Source organism: Sciurus vulgaris (genome assembly GCF_902686455.1).
Source record: "Sciurus vulgaris genome assembly, chromosome: 13".
In the NCBI taxonomy this organism is placed as follows: domain Eukaryota; kingdom Metazoa; phylum Chordata; class Mammalia; order Rodentia; family Sciuridae; genus Sciurus; species Sciurus vulgaris.
Genome location: NC_136474.1, coordinates 48,229,335 through 48,251,077, shown reverse-complemented (window position 1 = coordinate 48,251,077; position 21,743 = coordinate 48,229,335). Strand labels below are relative to the sequence as shown.

At 36.7% G+C, this 21,743-nt stretch overlaps 2 protein-coding genes across 14 annotated transcripts in view; both read right to left on the bottom strand.

Moving 5' to 3' along the window:
• Positions 1-21,743, bottom strand: part of GREB1L (GREB1 like retinoic acid receptor coactivator) — a 255,134-nt gene that overhangs the window by 83,305 nt on the left and 150,086 nt on the right. For all 13 annotated transcript variants that reach the window (XM_079108273.1, XM_079108283.1, XM_079108276.1 and 10 more), the window contains 2 exons: positions 20,733-20,909; positions 18,480-18,602 (listed from right to left, as the gene is read on the bottom strand). In XM_079108273.1, the coding sequence (XP_078964399.1) occupies positions 18,480-18,602; positions 20,733-20,909 (300 nt within the window). The remainder of the gene's footprint in view (positions 1-18,479; positions 18,603-20,732; positions 20,910-21,743) is intronic.
• On the bottom strand, positions 12,426-14,337 carry LOC306642531 (citrate synthase, mitochondrial-like). The gene is made up of 2 exons (XM_079108354.1): positions 14,131-14,337; positions 12,426-13,800 (listed from the first exon to the last, which is right to left on the bottom strand). The coding sequence occupies exons 1-2, from the start codon at positions 14,170-14,172 to the stop codon at positions 12,442-12,444; spliced, it is 1,401 nt and encodes a 466-aa protein (XP_078964480.1). The 5' UTR covers positions 14,173-14,337; the 3' UTR covers positions 12,426-12,441.

The following is a 21,743-nucleotide window of genomic DNA, read 5'->3' as shown; positions in this document are numbered from 1 at the left end:
GAGCCACGCCCCCAGTCCTTTTTCTATGTTATTTAGAGAAAGGGCCTCACTAAGTTACTGAGGCTGGCTTTGAACCTGAGATCCTCCTGCCTCAGCCTCCCGAGCTGCTGAGATTACAGGCGCCACCTCACTTGGCTTATACCACACATATTTAAAGTACTCAATTTGCCAAGTTTATATCAGCAATATAAGAACAAGTTAGGGAGATATCTGAATTAGCATTAATTCTAGAAGGTAAATGTATTCATATTTTAATGAAATACATTTAAAAGAAATAGTTCATATTTTAATGAATAGTTTAACTTAATCAGAAGTAAAAGAGCTGACAAGTTTCGTACCCATGAAGCCACCATCACAGTCAAAATAGTGAACATATTTATCATTACCAAATTTCCTCCTGCCTCTTTGTAATTCCTCCCTCTTGTGCGTCCCTTGCTATTCCATCCGGAAGCAATCACTGATCTGCTTTGTCACTATGGATTACGCTGCATTTTCTAGAGTTTTATATAAATACGGTCATACAGCATTTTTTTTTTTTTTTTGAGGGCTGACTTCTTTTACTCAGAATTCTTTTGAGATTCATCAGTGTTGCTGTCTGTATCAATAGCTCTTTATTGTTTTTTATTATATAGACATAATAACTATTTACTTACCATAATAACTATTTACTTACTTAAATGATAGACATTTGAATTGTTGCCAGTTCTTGGCTATTAAAAAAGAAAGAGACAGTTTGCATTGTATGCATATGTTTGTATGGATATATATATATATATTTCCTTTACTCCTGTGGAAACACTGAGGAATGGATGGCTACACAAGATGGCAGCTATATGTTTAACTTTTTAAGAAACTGCCGAACTCTTTGCCAAAGTAGTTTTACTCATGTAGGTTCTCAGGAGTGTGTTGGAGTTCCACTTCCTCCACATCCTCACCAGTGCTTGAAACAGTCAGTCTTTTAATTTTAGCCATTCTATTAGATATGAAGTGTATCGCTTTGTTATTTTTTTAAAAAAATTCTTAATTCTTTTAGTTGTCAATGGACATATATATATATATATATATATATATATATATATTTTATATGTGGTGCTGAGAAGCGAACCCAGTGCCTTACACTTGCAAGGCAAGTGCTCTACCACTGAGCCACAAACCCAGCCCCTCATTATTTTTTAATTTACATTTCCCTAATGACTAAAGGTGTTAAGCATCTTTTCATGATGCTTAATTACCATCCATATATCTTTGGTCTATTTAAAAAATCAGGTTGGTTATTATTATTTTTTATTATTGAGTTTCTACAGGTCTTTATTGATTCTGGATGCAATTCCTTTATATGCTTTGCAAAGGTTTTTTCCCAGGCTGTGGCTTTTTTTTTTTTTTTTTTTCATTCTGCTAACAGAATCTTCTGAAGAGCAGAATTTTAAAAATGTTAGTGAAATCTGATTTATCAGTATGTTCTTTTATGGGCTGAACTTTTGATGTGGTATCTAAGAAATCTTTGCCTATCTCAGGATGCAAATATTTTTTTCCTGTTTTCTTCTCTAAGTTTTATAGTTTCAGGCTTTACATTTTGTTCCATGAACCATTTGAGTTATTTATTTTTAACTGAAGCTGTTTTAACTCATATAATATACTTTTTCTTTTGTCACTACATGATCAGATATAATTTACTTTTAAAATTTTTATTTGTTCTTTTTAGATATATGTGAGAGTAGAGTTTATTTTTTTAAATATATTTTTAGTTGTAGATGTACACAATACCTTTATTTTATTTATTTATTTTTATGTGGTGCTGAGGATCAAACCCAGTGCCTCACACATGCTAGGCAGTCGCTTTACCACAGAGCCACAACAGCAGCCCCAGTAGAGTGTATTTTGACACATTTTACATATATGGAGTATAACTTCCCATTTCTTATGGTTGTGCCTGATGTGGAGTTACATTGGTCATATAATCATACATGAACATAGGAAAGTCATGTCTGATTCATTCTACTGTCTTTTCTATTCCCTTTCCCTTCCCTTCATTCCCCTTTGTCTAATCCAATGAACTTTTGTATTCTTCCCTCCCTACCCTTAATGTGTGTTAACATTCACATATAGAGAGAACATTCAGCCTTTGTTTTTTGGGATTGGCTTATTTCACTTAGTATGATAATCTCCAGTTCCAACCATTTACTGGCAAATGCCATAATTTCATTCTTCTTTATGGATGAGTAATATTCCATTGTGTATGTATTCCACATTTTCTTTATCCAGTCACCTGTTGAAGGGCATCTAGGTTGGTTCCATAGCTTAACTATTTGAATTGAGCTGCTATAAACACTGATGTGGCTGCATCACTGTAGTATGCTGATTTAAATCCTTTGAATATATACCAACAAGTGAAATAACTGGGTCAAATGGTGGTTCCATTCCTAGGTTTTGAGGAATCTCCATACTGCTTTCCAGAGAGGTTGCACCAATTTGCAGTCCCACTAACAATGTATGAGTGTACCCTTATCCCTGCATTCTCATCAACATTTATTGTTGCTTGTATTCTTGATAATTGCTATTGTGACTGGAGTGACATGAAATCTCAGTGTAGTTTTACTTTACATTTCTCTAATTGTTAGAGATGTTGAACATTTTTTCATATATTTGTTGACTGATCATATTTCTTCTTCTGTGAAGTGCCTGTTCAGTTCCCTTGCCCATTTATTGATTGGGTTATTTTTTTTTTTTTGGTGTTAAGCTTTTTCAGTTCTTTATATATCTTGGAGATTAATGTATTTGAGGTGTAGATGGCAAAGGTTTTTTCCCATCCTGTTAGATATAATTTTTATATGTGGTGTCAGATATGAATCAAAGTTAATATTTTTGCATATAGATATTCAATTGTTCCAACACCATTTGTTGAAAAGTCTATTCTTCACTGCATTATTATGCTTTCATTAAAAAATTAGTTGTATGTACCTGTGCAGGTTGATTCCTGGACTTTCTATTCTGTTCTGTTGTCTGATTTATGTGTCTATATACCAATACAATCCTGTTTTGATTATTATACATATATATGTATATAATATATATATATGTATGTATATAATATATATGTATGTGTATGTATATATATATGTATGTGTGTGTGTGTGTGTATATATATATATGTATATTATTTTGAGACAGGCTCTCACTAAGTTGCCTGGCTGGTCTTGAACTTGTGACACTCCAGCCTCAGCCTCCAAAACTGCTGGGATCATAGGCATATACCACCACACTGGCTCTAATATAAGTTTTATATATAAATTTATCCCTAAAAACTATTTTAGTGGCATCACACAAATTTGATACATTTCAATTCCATTTAATTCAAAGTATTGTGAATTTCCCTTTTGATTTATTGTTTAATAGATTATTTAGAAATGTGTTACTTTGCAAATATTTAGGGATTTTTCCAGAAATCCTTCTGTTATTGATTTATAATTTAATTCCATTTTAGGCAAAGAGTACACTTTGTAATGATCTGAATCCTTTAAATGTATTAAGACTTGTTTTATGGTCCTGAAGTATCTTATGTTTATTTTTGTCCTCTGTATATAACAGTCTTTTTTCTCTGGCTTGAGGAGAATGTGTACCCTGTTGTGAGGTGGAATATCCTATTAAATGTTAGTTAAATCAAGTTAGTTGATAGTATTATTCAAATATTCTATATCCTTATTGATTTTTTGTCTACCTGTTCTATCTTAAGAAAAGGATATTAGAATACCTGGCTATATAGTTCTCAAATTATTTTTGCTTCATGTATCTCAAAACTCTATTATAAGTACATAAGTTTTTTAGAATTGTTATGTCTTCTTGATTATTTGACTCCTTTGTCATTATAAATTACCTCTCTGATCTTGAGTAATATCCTTCACTCTGAAATCTATTTGCCTGATGCTAATATAGTCACTGAAGTTTGCTTTTGACTAGTGTTAGCATGGTGAGTTTTGTTTTAAAATACTTTTACCTTTAACCAATTTATATCTTTAGATTTTAATTATTTTTCATGTGGGCAGCAAGGAATTGGCTCTTTTTAAAGATCTGATAATCTCTGCTTTTGAAATGGGGTGATTAGATCATTTACATATAATGTGATTCTTGGTATGAATCCATCATCTTACTATTTGTTTTTTACTTGTCCTATCTATGCCTCTTTCAGCCATCTTTTGGCTCAACCAAGTATATTTTATGATGTCATTTTTATCAGTTTTAGTTGCTTATTAACTCTGGTTATTTTAGTTGTTGCTTTAGCATTTGTAGCATATATCTTACCACAGTAAAACTTCAAATGATGTTGCGTAACTTCAAAAATACTATAAGAATTTTACAAAAGTATACTTCCATCTTTCCCCTCCTGGCCTTTATGCTATTTGTCATTCATTTTATTTTTGTATATATAATGAATCTCACAAAATGTCATTATTATCTTGACATTTTAATCAATTAACTTTTAAATACTAAGAAAAAATTGTATATATTTACCCATGTGGTTACCATTTCCAGACGTTTTCATGGCTTTGACAGATTCAGATTTTCATCTAGTTATCATTGTCCATCTACCTGAATAACTTCCTCTAGCATTTCTTATAATCTGAGTCAACTGCTGTGAATTCTTTCAAGTTCTGTATGTCTGAAAATGTTTTTATTTCACCTTCATTTTGGAAAGACTTTTTGCTGAATATAGAATTCTGTGTTGTCTGCTCTTTGCTTTCTACACTTTAAAGGTGTTGCTTCACTGTATTGTTTATTTTGTTTCTCATGAAAAATATGATGCTATGCTCATTTTTGTTTCTCTGTTCATAACACATCTTTTTCCTCTGGCTGCTTTTAAGAGTTTCTCTTTGTTGTTGGTTTCGAGCGATTTTATTATGATGGGCTTTGGTATAGTTTTTTTTTTTCCTTCATTTTTCTTGTGCTTAGGATTCAGTGAAATTCCTGGATGTATAGGTTTGTAATATGCAGTAAGTTTGGGAAATTTTGGGACATTATTTATTCAAATTTTTTTTTCTGTTTCCCCTGCCCACCTCTCTTCAGGCATCCCAATTACCAGTGTATTGTTGCACGGCTCCTGGATACCTCTTTATTTTCTCTCTTTTTTTCCCTCTCTGGATTTCATTGTGGAAAGTTTCAGTTATTATGCTTTTGAGTCACTGACCTTTTCTTCTGCAGTGACTAATCTGTTATTCATCTCATCCAGTGTGTTGTTTATCTCAAATATTGTAGTTATAATTTCTAGAAGTTTGATTTGAGTCTTTTGAAAATATCTTCTATGCCCACTTAATTGTTTAAACATATGGACTCTAGTTAAAATAACCGTTTTGCTGTCCTCTTGTGTTTCATCTGTATCAGTTTGGGGTTGTTTTTGGTTAATTGATTGGTCTTCTGAATATTAGTTATATTTTCCTCTTTGCATGCCTAGTAATCTTTTTTTCCCATTTTTTATTGATGCATTACAGTTGTACAGAATGATGGGATGGGCTGTTACATATTTCATGCCTGGTATGAAATGGACATCAAGCATTGTTAATTTTTCCTTAGTGGGGGCTGGATATTTTTGAATTCCTATGACTATCTTTGAATTGTTCTGGAACCAAGTTAAATTATTTGTAAGCAGTTTGATTCCTTAGGACAAAAAATTCCATTCACAAAGGACTCTATTCCATTTCATTTCTATTACATTCAAGAAAGGGAGAACTAAACTATTTGAAGGCTGCATACACAGCATGATTACCTCTGGGCACACAGGAGATGGGGTGGGGAAGGGAGAAAGGTGGTTACTGACTGCTGGAAGTCTTTTGTTTTCCTTTTATGATATTTTTAGACAGTATTGAAGCAGTGCTTGGTCTAGAGCCAAGTATTCTCCATTACTGGGACAAAACCTTTCTAAGTACTCTATTCAATGACTAATGATGATAGTCTTCCTGTCTGGCTGGTGGGAACAGTCACTGTTCTTGGCCCTGTCTGACTGCTGAGCAGTTTCTTCTAATCCCCATGAGTGATACTTTCAATTAGCCTCGAGAATTTTCTTCATGTGTGGGTCCCATTTTCTTCTACTGAAGACAAGGAATCTGGGGTTCACCACAATTCCCCCTCCCTGTATCATGTTTTAGAAACTCTCTGAAGACAGTGAGCTGGGGCAATTGTAAGGTTCACGTTGTTTTCCATTTCTCAGCGATTGCCGTCCTTTGTTGCCTGAGGTATAGTGTCCGGAAAGCTGTTTTTCATGTACTTGTCTGGTACTTTCAGGTAGGAGAGTAAATTCCGTCCCTTTTCTTCCTTTTGGCAGAAGTAATATTGAGTTGATCTGCTGTTGATCCTTTAACCTTCGTGGTCCCCCTCTTCGCTTCCTGTTTCCCTGCCCCTTATTCTCCTCTTGAAATCTGAGACACATGAACATTTTACTGACCAACTTTTATATCTCCATTTCTTATTACCCAGTAAATACCCGCCTAAAATTGTTTGGCTGCGAGCAGAGAAATTCGAAATTCTGGTTTCATTACCATCTAGCTATATCATAGACTTGTCTCCATTAGGTACTGGCCTTTATTTTTGCTCATGCAAAGAATGCTGAAGAGAAATTAGTAAAATACAGACATTTTATACAGACCCATACATTTGGCCTAATTCTAAGAATTTCTCAAAGTTTAACCTATTAAAAATACAAAATAAAATTTAAAAAACAGAAACAAACATGCCAAAGTCTCACTTCTCTTACCTACTGTTATTATTTTTTTAAGCACATGCCTGTCGGTGTTTTATCCATAGGCTCTTTTGACATGATAAAACAAAAATAAGTTTTAATGTTACTTTTTGTACTTGGCAGAAGGGTTTCCTATGTAGCTGCCCAGGGTTTATGATGATAGTTTTGAGCATCTTTATCATGTGTGCATGCCATGATTTACCCAATTCTATACTAAGGTTTCTTCTTTTTAGTTAATGTAAAAGGGAATTGCACTGAATATGTTAACTCTCCTCTTGGGTTATAGTATTAGCTAAGCTCTCTAAAGTAAGATTACCAGACCAAGGAGTATACATATTTTTAATGTTCTTATTACATATTGCCAAATCGCTCTCTTAACAGTTCATACCACTCTTCACCTTCCCCAGCCTGGCTGAGAGTGTCAGTATCCTTGCCATCACTTTTAGTGTTCTGGGTAATGGAGTAGGTGAAAATGACCTCCCACTGTTATGACTTATAATTTCTTCATTTCTACATAGAGGGAAAGAAGTCTTCCTTATACTTGCTAAACAGTTGCATTTCCTCGTTCACAGACATCTCCCAAGCATAGTCATGGCCTTCAGACTTCCCTCCTATCTCAGAAGAAAGCAATAATTGGTTTTCTTCTTTGTCCCTCCCAAGCATTCATTCATCAAATATTTATTGAGCCTCTTCAATGTGCCAGGTATGACACTGGGGGATATGATGGAGGAATACAAGACATAATCCCTGCCCCCAAGGACGGAAAGTCTACAGGTTCTCAATATTTAGTTAGGAGAGGGAAAATCTGCCACCCAAAGTGTTACCACATGTAGGAAAAGGAGTTGTTTTTGGTAAAGCATTAATTGAATGTTCAAGAGGAACTAAGTTTGAAAACACCTGCTAGAGAAAATTTTGACTACCCTGCCCTTAAGGTTGTACCTAGAGAAGGAAAGAAGTTTAGCATCTGGAGAAGAATAAACCTAAAGAGGACAGAAATGAACACGGCTACATTGTTGGGACAGTTGAATGATGCTTTCTCATAGAAACTGCTTTCTGAGCAGCTGTCACTGGAGACGGGGGGGGGTCCCTGGGGAAGGGGATGGGAAAAAAGTGGAAAGGTTGCGTGAGCGAGGCAGGCCTGGATTGACACAATGCATCATATAATGTTTTTTAGACATTAAGTTCTTGGATGCTAAGAGGTGGAAGGAAATGTTGGGCATTTCCTTCCTGCCCCTTCCTGTCTCAGAAAACAAAGCCAGTAAGACTCCACACTGAAATATTATTTCGACTGCACAGTCTCACTGTTGAATTGCTTCCTGGTGAGCAGCTTTGCTGCATCACACACTCGACACCATGATGTTCTGCCTTGCCACAGGCCCCAAAACAATACAGCCAATTGCCCATGAACTGAATCTCTAAAACCATGAACTAAAATAAACCTTTTTCCATATAAGTTGATTATCTCAGGTATTTGTTACAGTAACAAAAATCTAACACAAACAGCAACTGAGTCAAGCAAAAGCAAACACACACACAAAAAAAAGAAATAAAGAAAAAGAAAAAATTTCAAAACACTGCCAGCAGCCAGTAATAACCTCCTTTCTCCCCTTCCCTATTCAATCTTCCTCCCTCTGCCCAGAAGTAATCACTGTGCTATGCATGCATCCCTAAAATAGCTTAGTTTTTCACCTTTTACAAATTTGATAGAAATGAAACAATACTGGAATGAATCTTTTGTGAATAGCTTTTTATTTGGCTCATCATCACAGTTATAAGATTTATCCCTAGTGTTGATGTAAGTATTTGTTTTTTTTTCATTGACTTATGGTATTTCATTAGACAAATATATTCAATTTTCTTCTCCATTCTATTGATGATATTTGGGTTGTTTTCAGTTTGAATCAATTGTGAAGAACACTGCTATAACAGTCCTGTTCATTTCTCTTGGTGCTCATGTACAAGGATTTCTTTAGGGAATGAAATAGCCAGATTATAGATAGGTACATTTTCTACTTTACTATGTGTTACAAATTACTTGGAAGTGGTACTATCAATTAACACTCCTCTATCAGAATTGTACATTAGTTCTTGTTTCTTGAAATGTTTGCCAACATTTATTATTACTATAACTAAATTATTCCAAAGTATTGCCAGTTTGGTAATGTGTCAAATGGCTTCTCTTATTTTTTATGTAATTTCCCTAGTTATCAAAGTGGTAAATCATTTTTTGTGTGCTTTTTGGTCATTTGGGTTCCCTCTTTTTGTGAGGTGCCTGCTGATATCTTTGCTCATGTTTTTTTCTATTGATGAGTCTTTTTCTTATTCATTCACAGGCATTCTTTATATGTTCTTGATACTAATCTTTTGTTAGTTTTATTATTGTCTTCCAATTTATGTCTAGGTTTTAAATTCTCTATAGTTAATAGAGAGAATAACTTCTAATTTTAATAATTAGAAGTTATATTTTAAAAATTTTTTTGGTATCGGGAATTGAAACCAGGGGAACTCAACCACTGAGCCCTTTTTTTAATATTTTATTTTGAGACAGGGTCTTGCTGAGTTGCTTAGGGCCTTGCTAAGTTGCTGAGGCTGGCTTTGAACTTGCAATCCTCCTACCTCAGCCTCCCAAGCTGCTGGGATTACAGGCATGCGCCACCATGCCTGGCTGAAATGTCTTTTCTTTTATTATCAGCACTTTCTATCTCAACTTGAAGATATTCTTTCTGACTCTATAGTCATGCAGGTATTTTACATCTTCTACATTTTTTTTTTTTCATTTTGGTACCAGGGTGCTTTACCACTGATCTACATCTCCAGGTTTTTAAAATTTTTTATTTTGAGAAAATTGCTGAGGCTAGCCTTGAACTTGGCCATCCTTCTACCTCAAACTCCTGAGTGGTTGGGATTACAGGTGTGCACCACTGGCATCTGATAGTTCGATAGTTTCATCTTATACTTTTAGAACTTCTAGCTACCTGGGATTGATTTTCGTGTATAGTAAAAAACAGGGGATCAATTTCATTTTGTCCACATGGGATATTCAATTTCAGAGCACCATTTATTGAAAGCTTCCAATGCTTAAGTCATATCTGTTAAGTCTGAAGTATACCTGTTATGTGAATCTGTTTTTGGACTTTTACTCTGCTCTGCTGTGTCTTCCTGTGCCAGCTCCACTTTGTCTTTATCAGTAAAGTTTTATGAGCTTGGCATTTGGTAGGGAAAGCTCTCTCATTTGTTACGTTCTCACCACTCTAATACACAAGGCTAAAACAGTAAGGGTGTTGTGATACTTTGAGCCTATAGTGGCTCACAGAGAGGAAAATCCCATCTCGCAGACAATACCTCTGACTCCTTCATTAGGCATAGCATATAGGGTCCATGACACTTTGAAGGAATCATGAAAATATTTTAGTTTATTTTAAAAACAGAAGAAAAGAGTGAACAACGTGTTTTGATTTTGTGGTACTGGGGATTCAATTCATACATGGTAGGAAGGTGCTCCACCACTAAGTTACAGCCCTAGCCCTGTAGAAAATGTCTCAATATATAATTTTAACAGATTCACTTGTATGCCAACATAATCATAAAACATAATTTTAAATATTGTTCTATGCAGAAATGGCCACATCAGCCAAGGTACCTAGAACTCCCACCACTACCCAAAAAAATTCACCATGCAATGGCCCTTCTTGGTAGTTTTCTTTAAAGTTATTCTATTAGTTACAGGGGCAGAGCTTGGGAAACTCATCCCTATCCTTTCCTATAAGCTAGGGGACAAAAACATGTGCCCTGCTAGTAGTAGATAAGCATATCATCTTTATTTGGAAAAATAGTACACAACAGCAACAGCAAATTAATAATCTTTCAAAACTATATACAAATTTAAATAAAAATGGAATTGAAATAATATTTATTTCTGGGCATTTGCCAGGTTCCAAGGGATACAGAGATAATAAAAATAAACATAAGGTTCCCAGAATATGAGTGAATATAGATGGTTAACAAATAATTATAATGAGAATCAATGCCACACCAGTATGATAGCAAAGCTGTCAGTTCTCACAAAATTGCAAAGCAGGTGTTGTTAATTTCAGTTTTTACAAATGAGGAAACAAAGGCACAGAACAATTAAGTGACTTAACCTAAACCTCAGTTAATATATGTGTCAGGTGTAGCATTTTAATAGGAGGACTCTGACTCCAAGATCTGGTCTGAGACAGTGCACATCTCATAGAAGACACTCAATAACTTAGGTGGTATCGAACTGAAAGGGAAATAGTGTCACACCAAGGACTGTACATTTTCTCAGAGCAGAATTTAAGTTTCTCTCTCTTTTTTTTTTTCATTGTTAATAAAAACATTTATTTTTTATTTTATACAGAACACCCTGAAGTCTGCATCATGACTTGATAGTCACCCAGGGGTTTACAGTGTGTCCATCTCAACAGCGTGGTTCTGGGGTTTGGGGATCAACACAAACACAGGCAGGAGTTTTGAGGGAAGAAGGGGGCACAGCAGGAGTGTATATCAATCCTTTCTCAAAGAAAAGGCAGTACAGCATTCTGAGTCACTGAAAACCTGTGCAAATGGGGCTTCTAAAACAAACATTGTACTGCAAGCTCTTAGGGATGGGGCAGAAAAAGACACTGATAAATAAGGGAACATTTTCTTGTGGTAGGGGATAAGGAAGATGGTTTACTACTCTTTTGAGTGCCCCCAGCCTTAAGACCTAATATCTGAAGATATATTCAATCTTGAATAATTTCTCTGTTCAAAAAGAAATGCTAGTACCTCTGGGACCAGATCATAAAGGAACTGGTCATTCCTGAGCCCGTGTTCTATGCTCCACAGTGTATTAACACAGGAGGAAAAAAGTCAGTGTAGTGGCTTATGTTCTGTGGAAGTAAAAAGTTTAATTCACATTAAGCACTCATAAAGCCAAATGACTGGAAAAGACCACAGATCTGACAAACCTGCTGAAAGAAGTCTCTGGTAGGGAACAAGAAAGGAAGGTCCAGAGAATCCTCAGCTTGAGGCATAGCAGGTATACGAAAGTCTGGAGGGAGGCATTAAAGTAGTAGGAAACAGAACACTACCAGGCCTTAATTTTAATGGAATAATTTAAAAAAAAGGGGGGGGGCATCAGTTGCAACAAATGTTATGCCTTTATGGTCACCTGGCAGCATTTGAAAAAAAAAAAAAAAAAAAAAAAGCCAAAGTAGTTCTAGCTAACCAATAGGTCTTGCTAGGAAGTATTTGTGTACATAGGAGAGGGCTGTGGGGGGCTTGGTACAGCTGACAATCCAACATGATTCCTATGGAAACAAAAGGGGCAGAGTCCTGGCTTGCTGACCCAAGGGCTGGGCAGAATAAAAGTAAAGGCTCCAGAGTGAGTGCAGATTCTTTGCAACCTGCTTTGACTCAGGAAGTGGAGTCAGATTCTCACTCTAGAAAAGATAGGAGGCCAAACCTAACCCATACCACATGCATTAGTCCTGGTTATCCTATAGTTGATGGGCAACTCATACCAGGAAGGGAAGGGACCTGGTTAGGGAAGAAGGGGTCACTTTTTATCTTTTAAAGTCTTAATTTATATCTTAACTTCAAACGTATTTTCAGTGCCTCAGATACAATTGAATCTTAAATCTTTAAAGGCCCCCCTGAAACAAAACAAAAGTATACTTTTTTTAAGCTTCCTCATCTTCTGATAGTCAATTTTATCCTGACTTAGAGTCCACAAACTTCATCAAACCATCTGTGCTCATGGACTTGGGCCTTTCTAAAGGGAAGCCTAGGGCTCCGCTCCAGATGAGCTGTGCCAGCACACCCAGTGCCCGTGACACCCCAAAGAGGACCGTGTAGTAATTCATCTCCGTCATGCCATAATACTGGAGTAGCACCCCGCTGTGTGCATCTACGTTTGGCCAAGGATTCTTGGCCTTTCCCTGCTCCAAGAGGATATTGGGCACAATCTTGTACAGCTGAGCAACAAGTTTGAACATAGGGTCATTAGGCAGGTGTTTCAAAGCAAACTCTCGCTGACAGGAATATCGTGGATCAGTCTTCCTTAGTACTGCATGGCCATAGCCTGGGACAACCCGTCCTGAATTGAGTGTGTTCCAGATGTAGTCTCTTAACTTTTCATCTGACACATCTTTGCCAACTTCCTTCTGTAGTTGTGTTAGCCAAACAAGTACTTCCTGATTGGCCAGTCCATGTAGAGGCCCTGCCAGCCCATTCATGGCTGCTGCAAAGGATAGGTAAGGGTCTGAAAGGGCACTGCCCACCAAGTGGCTGGTATGGGCACTTACATTGCCACCTTCATGGTCACTGTGGATGGTGAGGTATAAACGCATGAGCTCAGTGAATTGAGCATCAGTATAGCCTAACATGTTGGTGAAATTGTGGGACCAGTCCAGCTTAGAGTCAATGGCCCCAATACTGCTGCCCTCCCGGTAGAGATTCCGGTAGATCTTTGCAGCAACACAAGGTAGTTTTGCAATGAGATCCATACAATCTTCATATATTAACTCCCAATACTTGGTTCGGTTAATACCCTCTGCATATGCCCGGGCAAAGTTACTTTCACTATTGAGGGCTGTAATGGCTGCACTGAGTTGAGACATTGGATGTAGATTGGTGGGAAAGTTGTCCAGCATTGTGACCACGTGAGAAGGCAGAGCTGCCCTCTTTGCCCACTCCTTTGAAAGCCAAGACACCTGTTCCTCAGTTGGGATCTGTCCAGTTACCAGCAGCCAAAATAAACCCTCAGGCAGGGGTTCCTCCCCACCCTTAGCCTTAGGCAGTAACTTTTGGCATTCAGGGATACTATGGCCTCTGAAACGGATGCCCTCATCGGGATCAAGAACTGATGTTTCATATACAAGTCCCTTCATGCCTCTCATGCCACCATACATCATGTCCACAGTGATTTGGCCCACCACTGTCTTGCCATGTTGCTGCCTGAACGCCTTAATTCTGGCCTGCTCCTTAGGTATCAGGTTGGCCAATACATCTTTCAAATTCGTGGAAGAAGCACTGGCATGCCGGGCAGCAAGAACAAGACAGGATGCATTCTCTATCCTCTACAGGCGGTTCCAGTCTCGGCTCCTCTATCCAGGGAGGCATGTAGGATCTTAGACATGTAGGATGCCAGTAAGGTCGGGCTCCCCACCCGCCCCAGATTGCAGGCCGGCGCGGGCAGTATTCGCCTCACCCCAGGAGCCTGAAGGGCAGCGTAGCACATGGCCTTCGACGGAGGGCTGGCGGCAAGTCAAACTCAGGGCTCCTTTAAGACGCGCAAGGGTGCACGCGGGTGTGGGAGGGAGGGAGACCCCGGCGACTGAGGGCCTGAGGTCGCCCCAGCCCCACCCCAGAGCGGCGCGCTCCCTCCCCTAGTTGCTCACCTTGGCTCCCAAGAGCCGTGTGGCCGCAGTGAGTAAAGCCATAGCAGGCAACTCTAGGATCTGGTGGGGAGGGAAGGCGGGGAAAGAGATGCGGCAGAAACGGGAGCCGCCGCCGCTGCACCAGAGGCTGTGCCAACGGGTGGACAAGGTTGAAAGGAGGCGGCTGAGGAAAAGGGTAGACGAACCGGCAGCGGCGCCCAGCTCGGGGTCCTCCTAAGTTTCTCTTTTATATCTTTATTGAGGTATATTTTACATGTCATAAAATTTACCCATTTGAAGTATTTAATTTGATGGTGTTTAGTCATTTTGCCATGTGGTGCAACCATAACTATAAATCAATTTTAGAACTTTTTCAGCCCCTAGTAAGAACCCTCATGCCCATTTTCAGTTACTTCTTCATTCCCACTTCCTGATCTAAGCAAGCACTTATCTACTCCCTGTCTATAAATTTACATTTTCTATAAAACTGATATAAAATAAAACCATATAATATGTGAACTCACTGGTTTCTTTCACTTAGCATAAGATATTTAAGATTCATCTGTGTGCAGCATGTGTCAATATTTCATTCTTTGTTATTGCTAAAGGGTATTCCATTGTATGAACACACATTTTATCTACTTATTTCTGAGCTGACTAATTTAGGTTGCTCCCAGTTTTGACTATATGAGTAATGCTACTGCAACTATTTGCATGCAAGTTGTTGTGAGAAAATAGGTTTTCATTTCTCTTGGGTAGACACCTGGGAGTGGAATTATTGGATTTAACATTGAACTTTTTAAGAAACTGCCAAGTTGTATACCAAGCAGTGTATAGAGGTTCCATTTTTTTTCTCATTCACTGACACTTGTTTCCGTCTTTTTTATTCTAGTCAGTCTAGTGGGACCTCATTACGATTTTGATTTGTATAAGCTTAAAAACTATGATAATGAACTTCCTTCCATGTGCTTACTAGCCATTTGTACATATCCTTTGAAGAAATGTCTATTCTAAATCTTTTACATATGTTTTGACTGGATTCTTTGACATCTGTTATAGAATTGTAAGAGTTTATTTGTAAATTGTAGTTACTAATGCTTTATTAGATTGTGTTTTGCCAATACTTTTTTGTGGTTTATCATGTAAAAAGTTTTGAATTTTGATGAGATTCATTCCATCATTTTTTCCATAAATAAATCCTTAGAGTCAATTGTTTTTTTCTTAAGTGAAATTCACTGAGAAGAAGATAGTCTGTACAATAAATGGTCTGGGACAATGGATAACCACATGCAAAAAGATGAACTTAAGACTCTCACCTCACACCATACACAAAAATTAGTTCTAAATGACTCATAGACTTAAACTGTAAGAATAACAATAATAAAGTCTTTAAAAGAAAACATGGAAAATTTCAAGATCTTCAGTTTGAAAAATACTTTTTTTCCTTTCAATTCATGTCCTGATTTAACGTGCGTGTGTAGATAAAGACATAGCAACCTTTGGCAAATATGATAAAATATTTCACTGATATTGGTAATAAAAATTTAAATATCAATGACAAAAAATGTGGAAAAATATGCAAGGGATAAATGGCAAGTCAGCCAGAATGAATATTCAGTGCTTGGCAGGTGAAACTTAAGTCAATGCTGTGTAAGTCACAACTTAACTCCTTCAAATATTATACAATGTATACCTACATTTCAGGCTAGAAAACATTGATTATAAGCAGTCACCACCTGAAGATTAAGAGTAAGGAGAAACTCAGGGCTGGGGCTGGGGCTCAGTGGTAGAGCACTGTCTAGTATGTGTGAGGCACTGGGTTTGATAGTAAATAAAAATAAAGGTACATCAACAACTAAAAAAATATTTTTAAAAAATTTAAAAAAATATTTAGGAGAAAATATCCCTTATAGAAAAGAGAATCTTGAATCAGTTAAGAAGATGCCTAATGTTTGAAATGATATCATGAATTTGACATGAAATTCTATTTTTGGTACCAGGAATTGAACCCAGGGGCGCTTAGCCACTGAGCCACATCCTCAGTCCTTTTTATATTTTATTTAGAGACAGGGTCTCACAAAGTTGCTGAGGGTTTTGCTAAGCCGCTAAGGCTGGCCTCAGACTTGTGATCCTCCTGCCTCAGTCTCCTAAGCAACTGGGATTACAGGTGTGTGCCATCACACCTGGGGACAAGAAATTCTTATATCCTATTACACTGAATATGTGTCAGAAGAAACTACTAAAGTATCTATAAACATAAATTCATAAATAAAAACCAATTCTTCCAGCAAATTCTGTGGATTGCCCTAAAATTGTTAAGAATTAATTTCATGGTCAAATTACTTCTTCCATTCTGCCAAGGGACACACAGGAATACTGGAATAACACATGGCCACTTGTATTCACTGTGCATCAGTCAGTGGCTTCTCTTGCCTGTGTCTCATTATATCTTTGGATATCCAAGGATATCTTTGCTAAAGCCTGAATCTTTGCAAAAGCCTGATTTCATCTTTCAAAACAAAACTTGTTTTTGAAAAATATTTCCTGGTATAATTAAAATTATATTACTGCTTATTGATATTTTGATTTCATTATTTTCATGTATAACTTGTTATTTATATACCCTCTTAGGAAAGTTGACATGTTTTATTGTTCTTTAATTTCTCTGAGTGATTTTTAGATCACTGGAGTCATTAGTCAAGTACCAAACCCTGTCTTCTAGCATCTGATGAGGTTTGTAAAATATAATGAACCTTGCTGAAATGAAGTAAATGCTAATTTTTAACACTATCATTTTAAAATTACATTTGATTAGCTCTAAGCTTTAATGGCAGATAACACATCATGGAATCCATCAAATTACTAAAATAATATTGAAGAAGAGACATGGAGGTATGCCATTAATATAATGAAGGCTAGATTTTCAATGCCAAGAACTGAATGCCAACTAACGGTCCTGGACAGTTTAAAAGTTGGATTTTTAAATTCAGGATGAGGTGGACTTTGCTGTGACCACTATATGCTGCAGAGTCCACCACAGTAAGAAGTACCCCAAGTAAAGTTAGTCTTTATATTGTTGTTAACATCTGCTAATAATCACTTTCATCCTGAAAAGAACACAGAAACAATTTTCCAGTTCATCAGAAGCACACATAAATTTGAAAGAGGCAAGTTAACTAGTAAATGAAGAGTCTTTCTTTTTAAATTGTTATAGTTGAGTGGACACTAGCTAAGTACATATCCTGTGAAATTTGCATATTAGATGGGTAAAATGGTACTTCACAGAAAACAAGCGAACTGAAAACAATTCACAAATTCATTTAAATACTTTCCTTCTTGCCTAAGATACAACTATGCTGATTCTGAGTAATTTTCTCAGGTACTATCTGCAGTGATCTTTTCAGTTACAGCCCCAACAGCCACTTGGAGCCATGAAGTCCCAACTGGAGTCTTATTCTGACCTGAGGGCCTAGACCAGTGTCTACACTAGAAGAATTTTTAGATGCCTTGAACTAGTCACTAATCTGCTCAGCATCAGATCAGCCATTCTGTTGATCCAGCCCTGATACTGTAACCTGGTTTCAGATACTAAGTTTTATCTGGTTATTTGTAACCTTGCCCCTATCTTTATCACTAGAAACTAGGTCCTGGATTCATCCATTATGATCTGCAATCTTACCTTAAGACTTCACTTTGTATTCTAGTTGGTATACTACTACCTATAATGTTCTGTGGGCTTATGTGGAGTCCTGCTGTGGATTCAGGCTTCATGAATATGTTCCCAGTACATACCACCTTGTGCCTGTGATGTCTCCATTTCCACTTATTACCTACCTAGTATCAGACTCGCCTCATCACATCATATGCTTCAGCTAAATTATCTCCCAATTGTCAGTTCCTTTTTCCGTCCTCTGCCTGACACTGGTGGACTGTTGGGACTTGAGTTTGAGTTATCCACAGACTGACCCATCTCAATGCTGAGTTCTATTCTCTTTCTCTCTCTCTCTCTTTTTTTTTTTTTTTTTTTTTTTGCAGTCCTGGAAATTGTACCCCAATCTTAATGTATGCTAAGCAAGTACTCTGCCACTGTGCTATATGCCCAGATATTTTTATTTTATTTTGAGACAGGGTCTCACAAAGTTGCCCAGGTTGGTCTTGAACTTCTGATCCTTCTGCCTCAGCCCTGTGAAGTAGCTGGAATGATAGGTGTGCACCAGCTTGCCCAGCTTGAGTTCTGATCCTAATAGGAATTCAAGTAATACCTTTATTTAAAAAAATATATCTCTATTCACACGAGTCAGCAGTAAGTTTAAAGATGCTTCATTAAATATATATCTGCTGCTTGAAGTACAAAAGAAAACACCCCATACCTGTCTGAGTGAATCCTGTTTTATATCCATTGGTTGTCCCATTTTCTGGAGTCACAGTTGAGGACACTGAAGAGTTTGGTTTAATAGAGTGGCAAGTAGCAGAGGATTGTCGGCTTCTACATTCTGGAATGGAATAAAAATCACATTATGTGAAGAGACCAATATTCTTTTTTTTTTTTTTTTTTTTGTGGTGCTGGGGATTGAACCCAGGGCCTTGTGCTTGCAAGGCAAGCACTCTACCAACTGAGCTATATCCCCAGCCCAAGACCAATATTCTGTTTAAATAGGTGATGGGGACATGATTCATAAAATCCTTAAAACAAATGCTGCCTCTTAAGTGGTAGCCACTTTATTAGAGATCCCATTCCCCTAATCCTAAGTTCAACAAAATGTTCAGGCACATGAGCACAGTTCTTTCTAGGGCCAGATGTCATGCTTGAAAAACAAAGAACAATCAGACCTCTGTTCCGTGCAGACTAGTTCCCAGGGAAAAATACTCATAACCAACACAGTGGTGCTAGCTTTTTGGGTAAAACAGAGGCTAAATGATCAATAATTTATAAAGACAACAACAACAAATTTTACAAACACCAGTTAGTCTCCTGTCTAGGATTTACTTAAGTTTAGAACAGTGACCTAGCATTTGTTTACACTACCTTCAACCTTCTCTACTCAACTTTAATTTATGTCCAAACACAGAAGGAAAGAAAAAATTTATAGGTAGAAGAGAAAAAAAATTAGAAATACTCAAATACTTGTTATTTTCAAGTCTTGTTAAAAGAAATAGGTAGATGACACTCAAAGTGATAATAGATGATGCAATACCAACCCTGGTGTTACCTGATATTAGTGGGACTCTGGTATGATATTTTAACAGGGCTTTGTACTGATTCAGGTAGATGGTAAATACCATGACAGCCTGTGGGAACTGTAAGTTCTAACCAAATTATGCTCTACTAGTATTAGAAAGTAGCATGTGAAATGGGAATATAAATGATTGTGTGTGACGAAGTTAATTATAGAGGGTCCTTTAGAGGGTTTCTAGTTTAAAAGATATATGCAAGAGCTGAAGACAGTTTTCTCAAGCATCTGTGCTGTGACCTTATGGGAAAAGCTATTATATTTTGGCCTAAAACCTTATCTTCACATTATGTGTATTATATATATATATGTATATATTATATATATATAATATATACATATATTATACATATATTATATATATAATGTTTTTTATCTGTGAATATATGCACATACAATTTCAGTTTCAAAAGAGCAACTATTAAAAACATAAACAACATCATTCTCAACTAGGAGGGTAAATTCTCACTGAACACTAAATAAGAAGTTAAAAATATTATATGCAACCAAAACAAAAGCTAAAGAATAAAGTTAAAAGGTAAATATGTGATACTTATCCTATTTTTACTCTTTTATTAAGTTTCATGACATTCAAATTAATTTTTCAGAAGAAAATTCTTTAGATTTTTATTAGGATAAAGAGTTCTTTATCATCTATCATCTCTATCTCACCAAGCTTATGATTTAGCAGTGGCTAGCTTTAAGTTCTGATGATATCTGAACATGTAGCCATTGCTAAGGAATTATATAACAGCACTACAAATTGCAACAAAGAATGATTATGGTGAATGACTATCAGGCAAATCTTCTATTATAATTTGGAATGATTCATGGTCAGGCAAGTATCTTGTATAGGCAAGAAACAGAAACATTAAAGACAGTTATTCTATGGAGGGAAAAAAAATAAACTGCTTAACAAAATAAGGATTAGATACTCTATTGCATTAGAACAATGAATAGAATTTGTGGCAAACTCCTATAAAACACATGAGGATGTGACGTTTCAAATGGATTCATTTCTACAGATAAGGTAATTATGTTCTTTCTAATTTAAAAGAATAAAACTCTGTCAATTTAATAGTGAATGCATTTTCCCAGGTATTATGAAGACCACATTGTTATATTCTAAGTATGCTTTGGTCAAATTAAAATAGAGAAATTCAGAGGTTTTAGAATTGCCAAAGCACTTAAAGTAAAAAAAAAAAAAGTCCCTGAAAACTTCAAGATACTCTCCTTTCTAAATTATAGGAGCGCAAGAAAGGGTCCATTCCCCTCCCTGAGAGTGGCACCCCCTTCCCAGAAGACAAACACAGAGACGCCCGCCCGTGACGGTCACTTGTCACCATCATAAGATTCCCTTTCCCTCCCTCTTCCCTCCTCAAAGTGGACTACCTTTCCAGCAGATAAGAGGTCCCTTTGACAGTACACCCTGGGACGTTCTGACTAGGTAGTACTTTAAGTGCTTCTGCTTCTTTGGCTGGGTGGTGAGCTTCAAGTTAATGTGGTTGGAAAATTCCGTGAAATACCGAAATCCTCTTTCTCCACAGCCGATACAGTTTCCAGAGAACCCTGAATGAGGAAAACCAATGTTATTAGTGGCCTCATATACTTTTATGCATAAAAAGCACAGAAATATTTGGCTCAATGTTCCAATTTAAATTCAAAGGGAAAACAAAACAGGTACAAAATATTCTCAGCATAATTATTTTATAACAGTGAAAAACTGGAAATTATTTAAGTGCTGCTCTATAAGGGTAATGGTTAAGAAAATGGAATGGATATTATCAGTATCAGGTGATAGAATTTATGTAGTACACATAATAAGAAAATTTGGGCTGGGGTCATAGCTCAGTGGTAGAGTGTTTGCCTCATGTGTCTGAGGCACTGGGTTCAATTCTCAGCACCACATAAAAATAAATAAAGACATTGTGTCCTTCTATAAGTAAAAAAAAAAAAAAAAAAAAAAATTTTGATCCCCCAAAGTCCATTATTTCTACCCTCACGTAGTTCTTTCTTAAATTTTTGTGAAACTGTATCCCAGGTTGGGGCTATGTCAACCACACGTAAGCTAGGGTGTGGGAGAGTCAACAAAGAACCGTGAAGAGGAAGCTGTTCCAGGGAGAGTGGAGCAGGAGCGGAGAGGTGCAAATTCAGGCATTGCCGACTTCAGTCTCTATGAATTCTAGTTTTACTTTCTGGCACAAGCTCCATGAGATTTCTGTTTCCATTTTTTAAAAATATTTTTATTCAAACTAACCCTAACCCTACTTCCTTCAGTTATAACATCCAAACAATTCCTCACTCAAACTAATCCAACAAAATAAAACTTTCAGTTGGAGCAAGGGTATGGAAAGAGGAAATGGAGAAAGCCAAGAGAATGAAATCCATGCTTTGCTTTAATGA

What these genes read in the sequence shown, in the direction of transcription:
- LOC306642531 (XM_079108354.1), bottom strand. Translation starts at nt 14,172, where the DNA reads ATGGCTTTACTCACTGCGGCCACACGGCTCTTGGGAGCCAAG. An exon ending in CACGGCTCTTGGGAGCCAAG is followed by an intron (nt 13,801 to 14,130) that starts GTGAGCAACTAG and finishes TAGAGGATAGAG; the next exon opens with AATGCATCCTGTCTTGTTCT.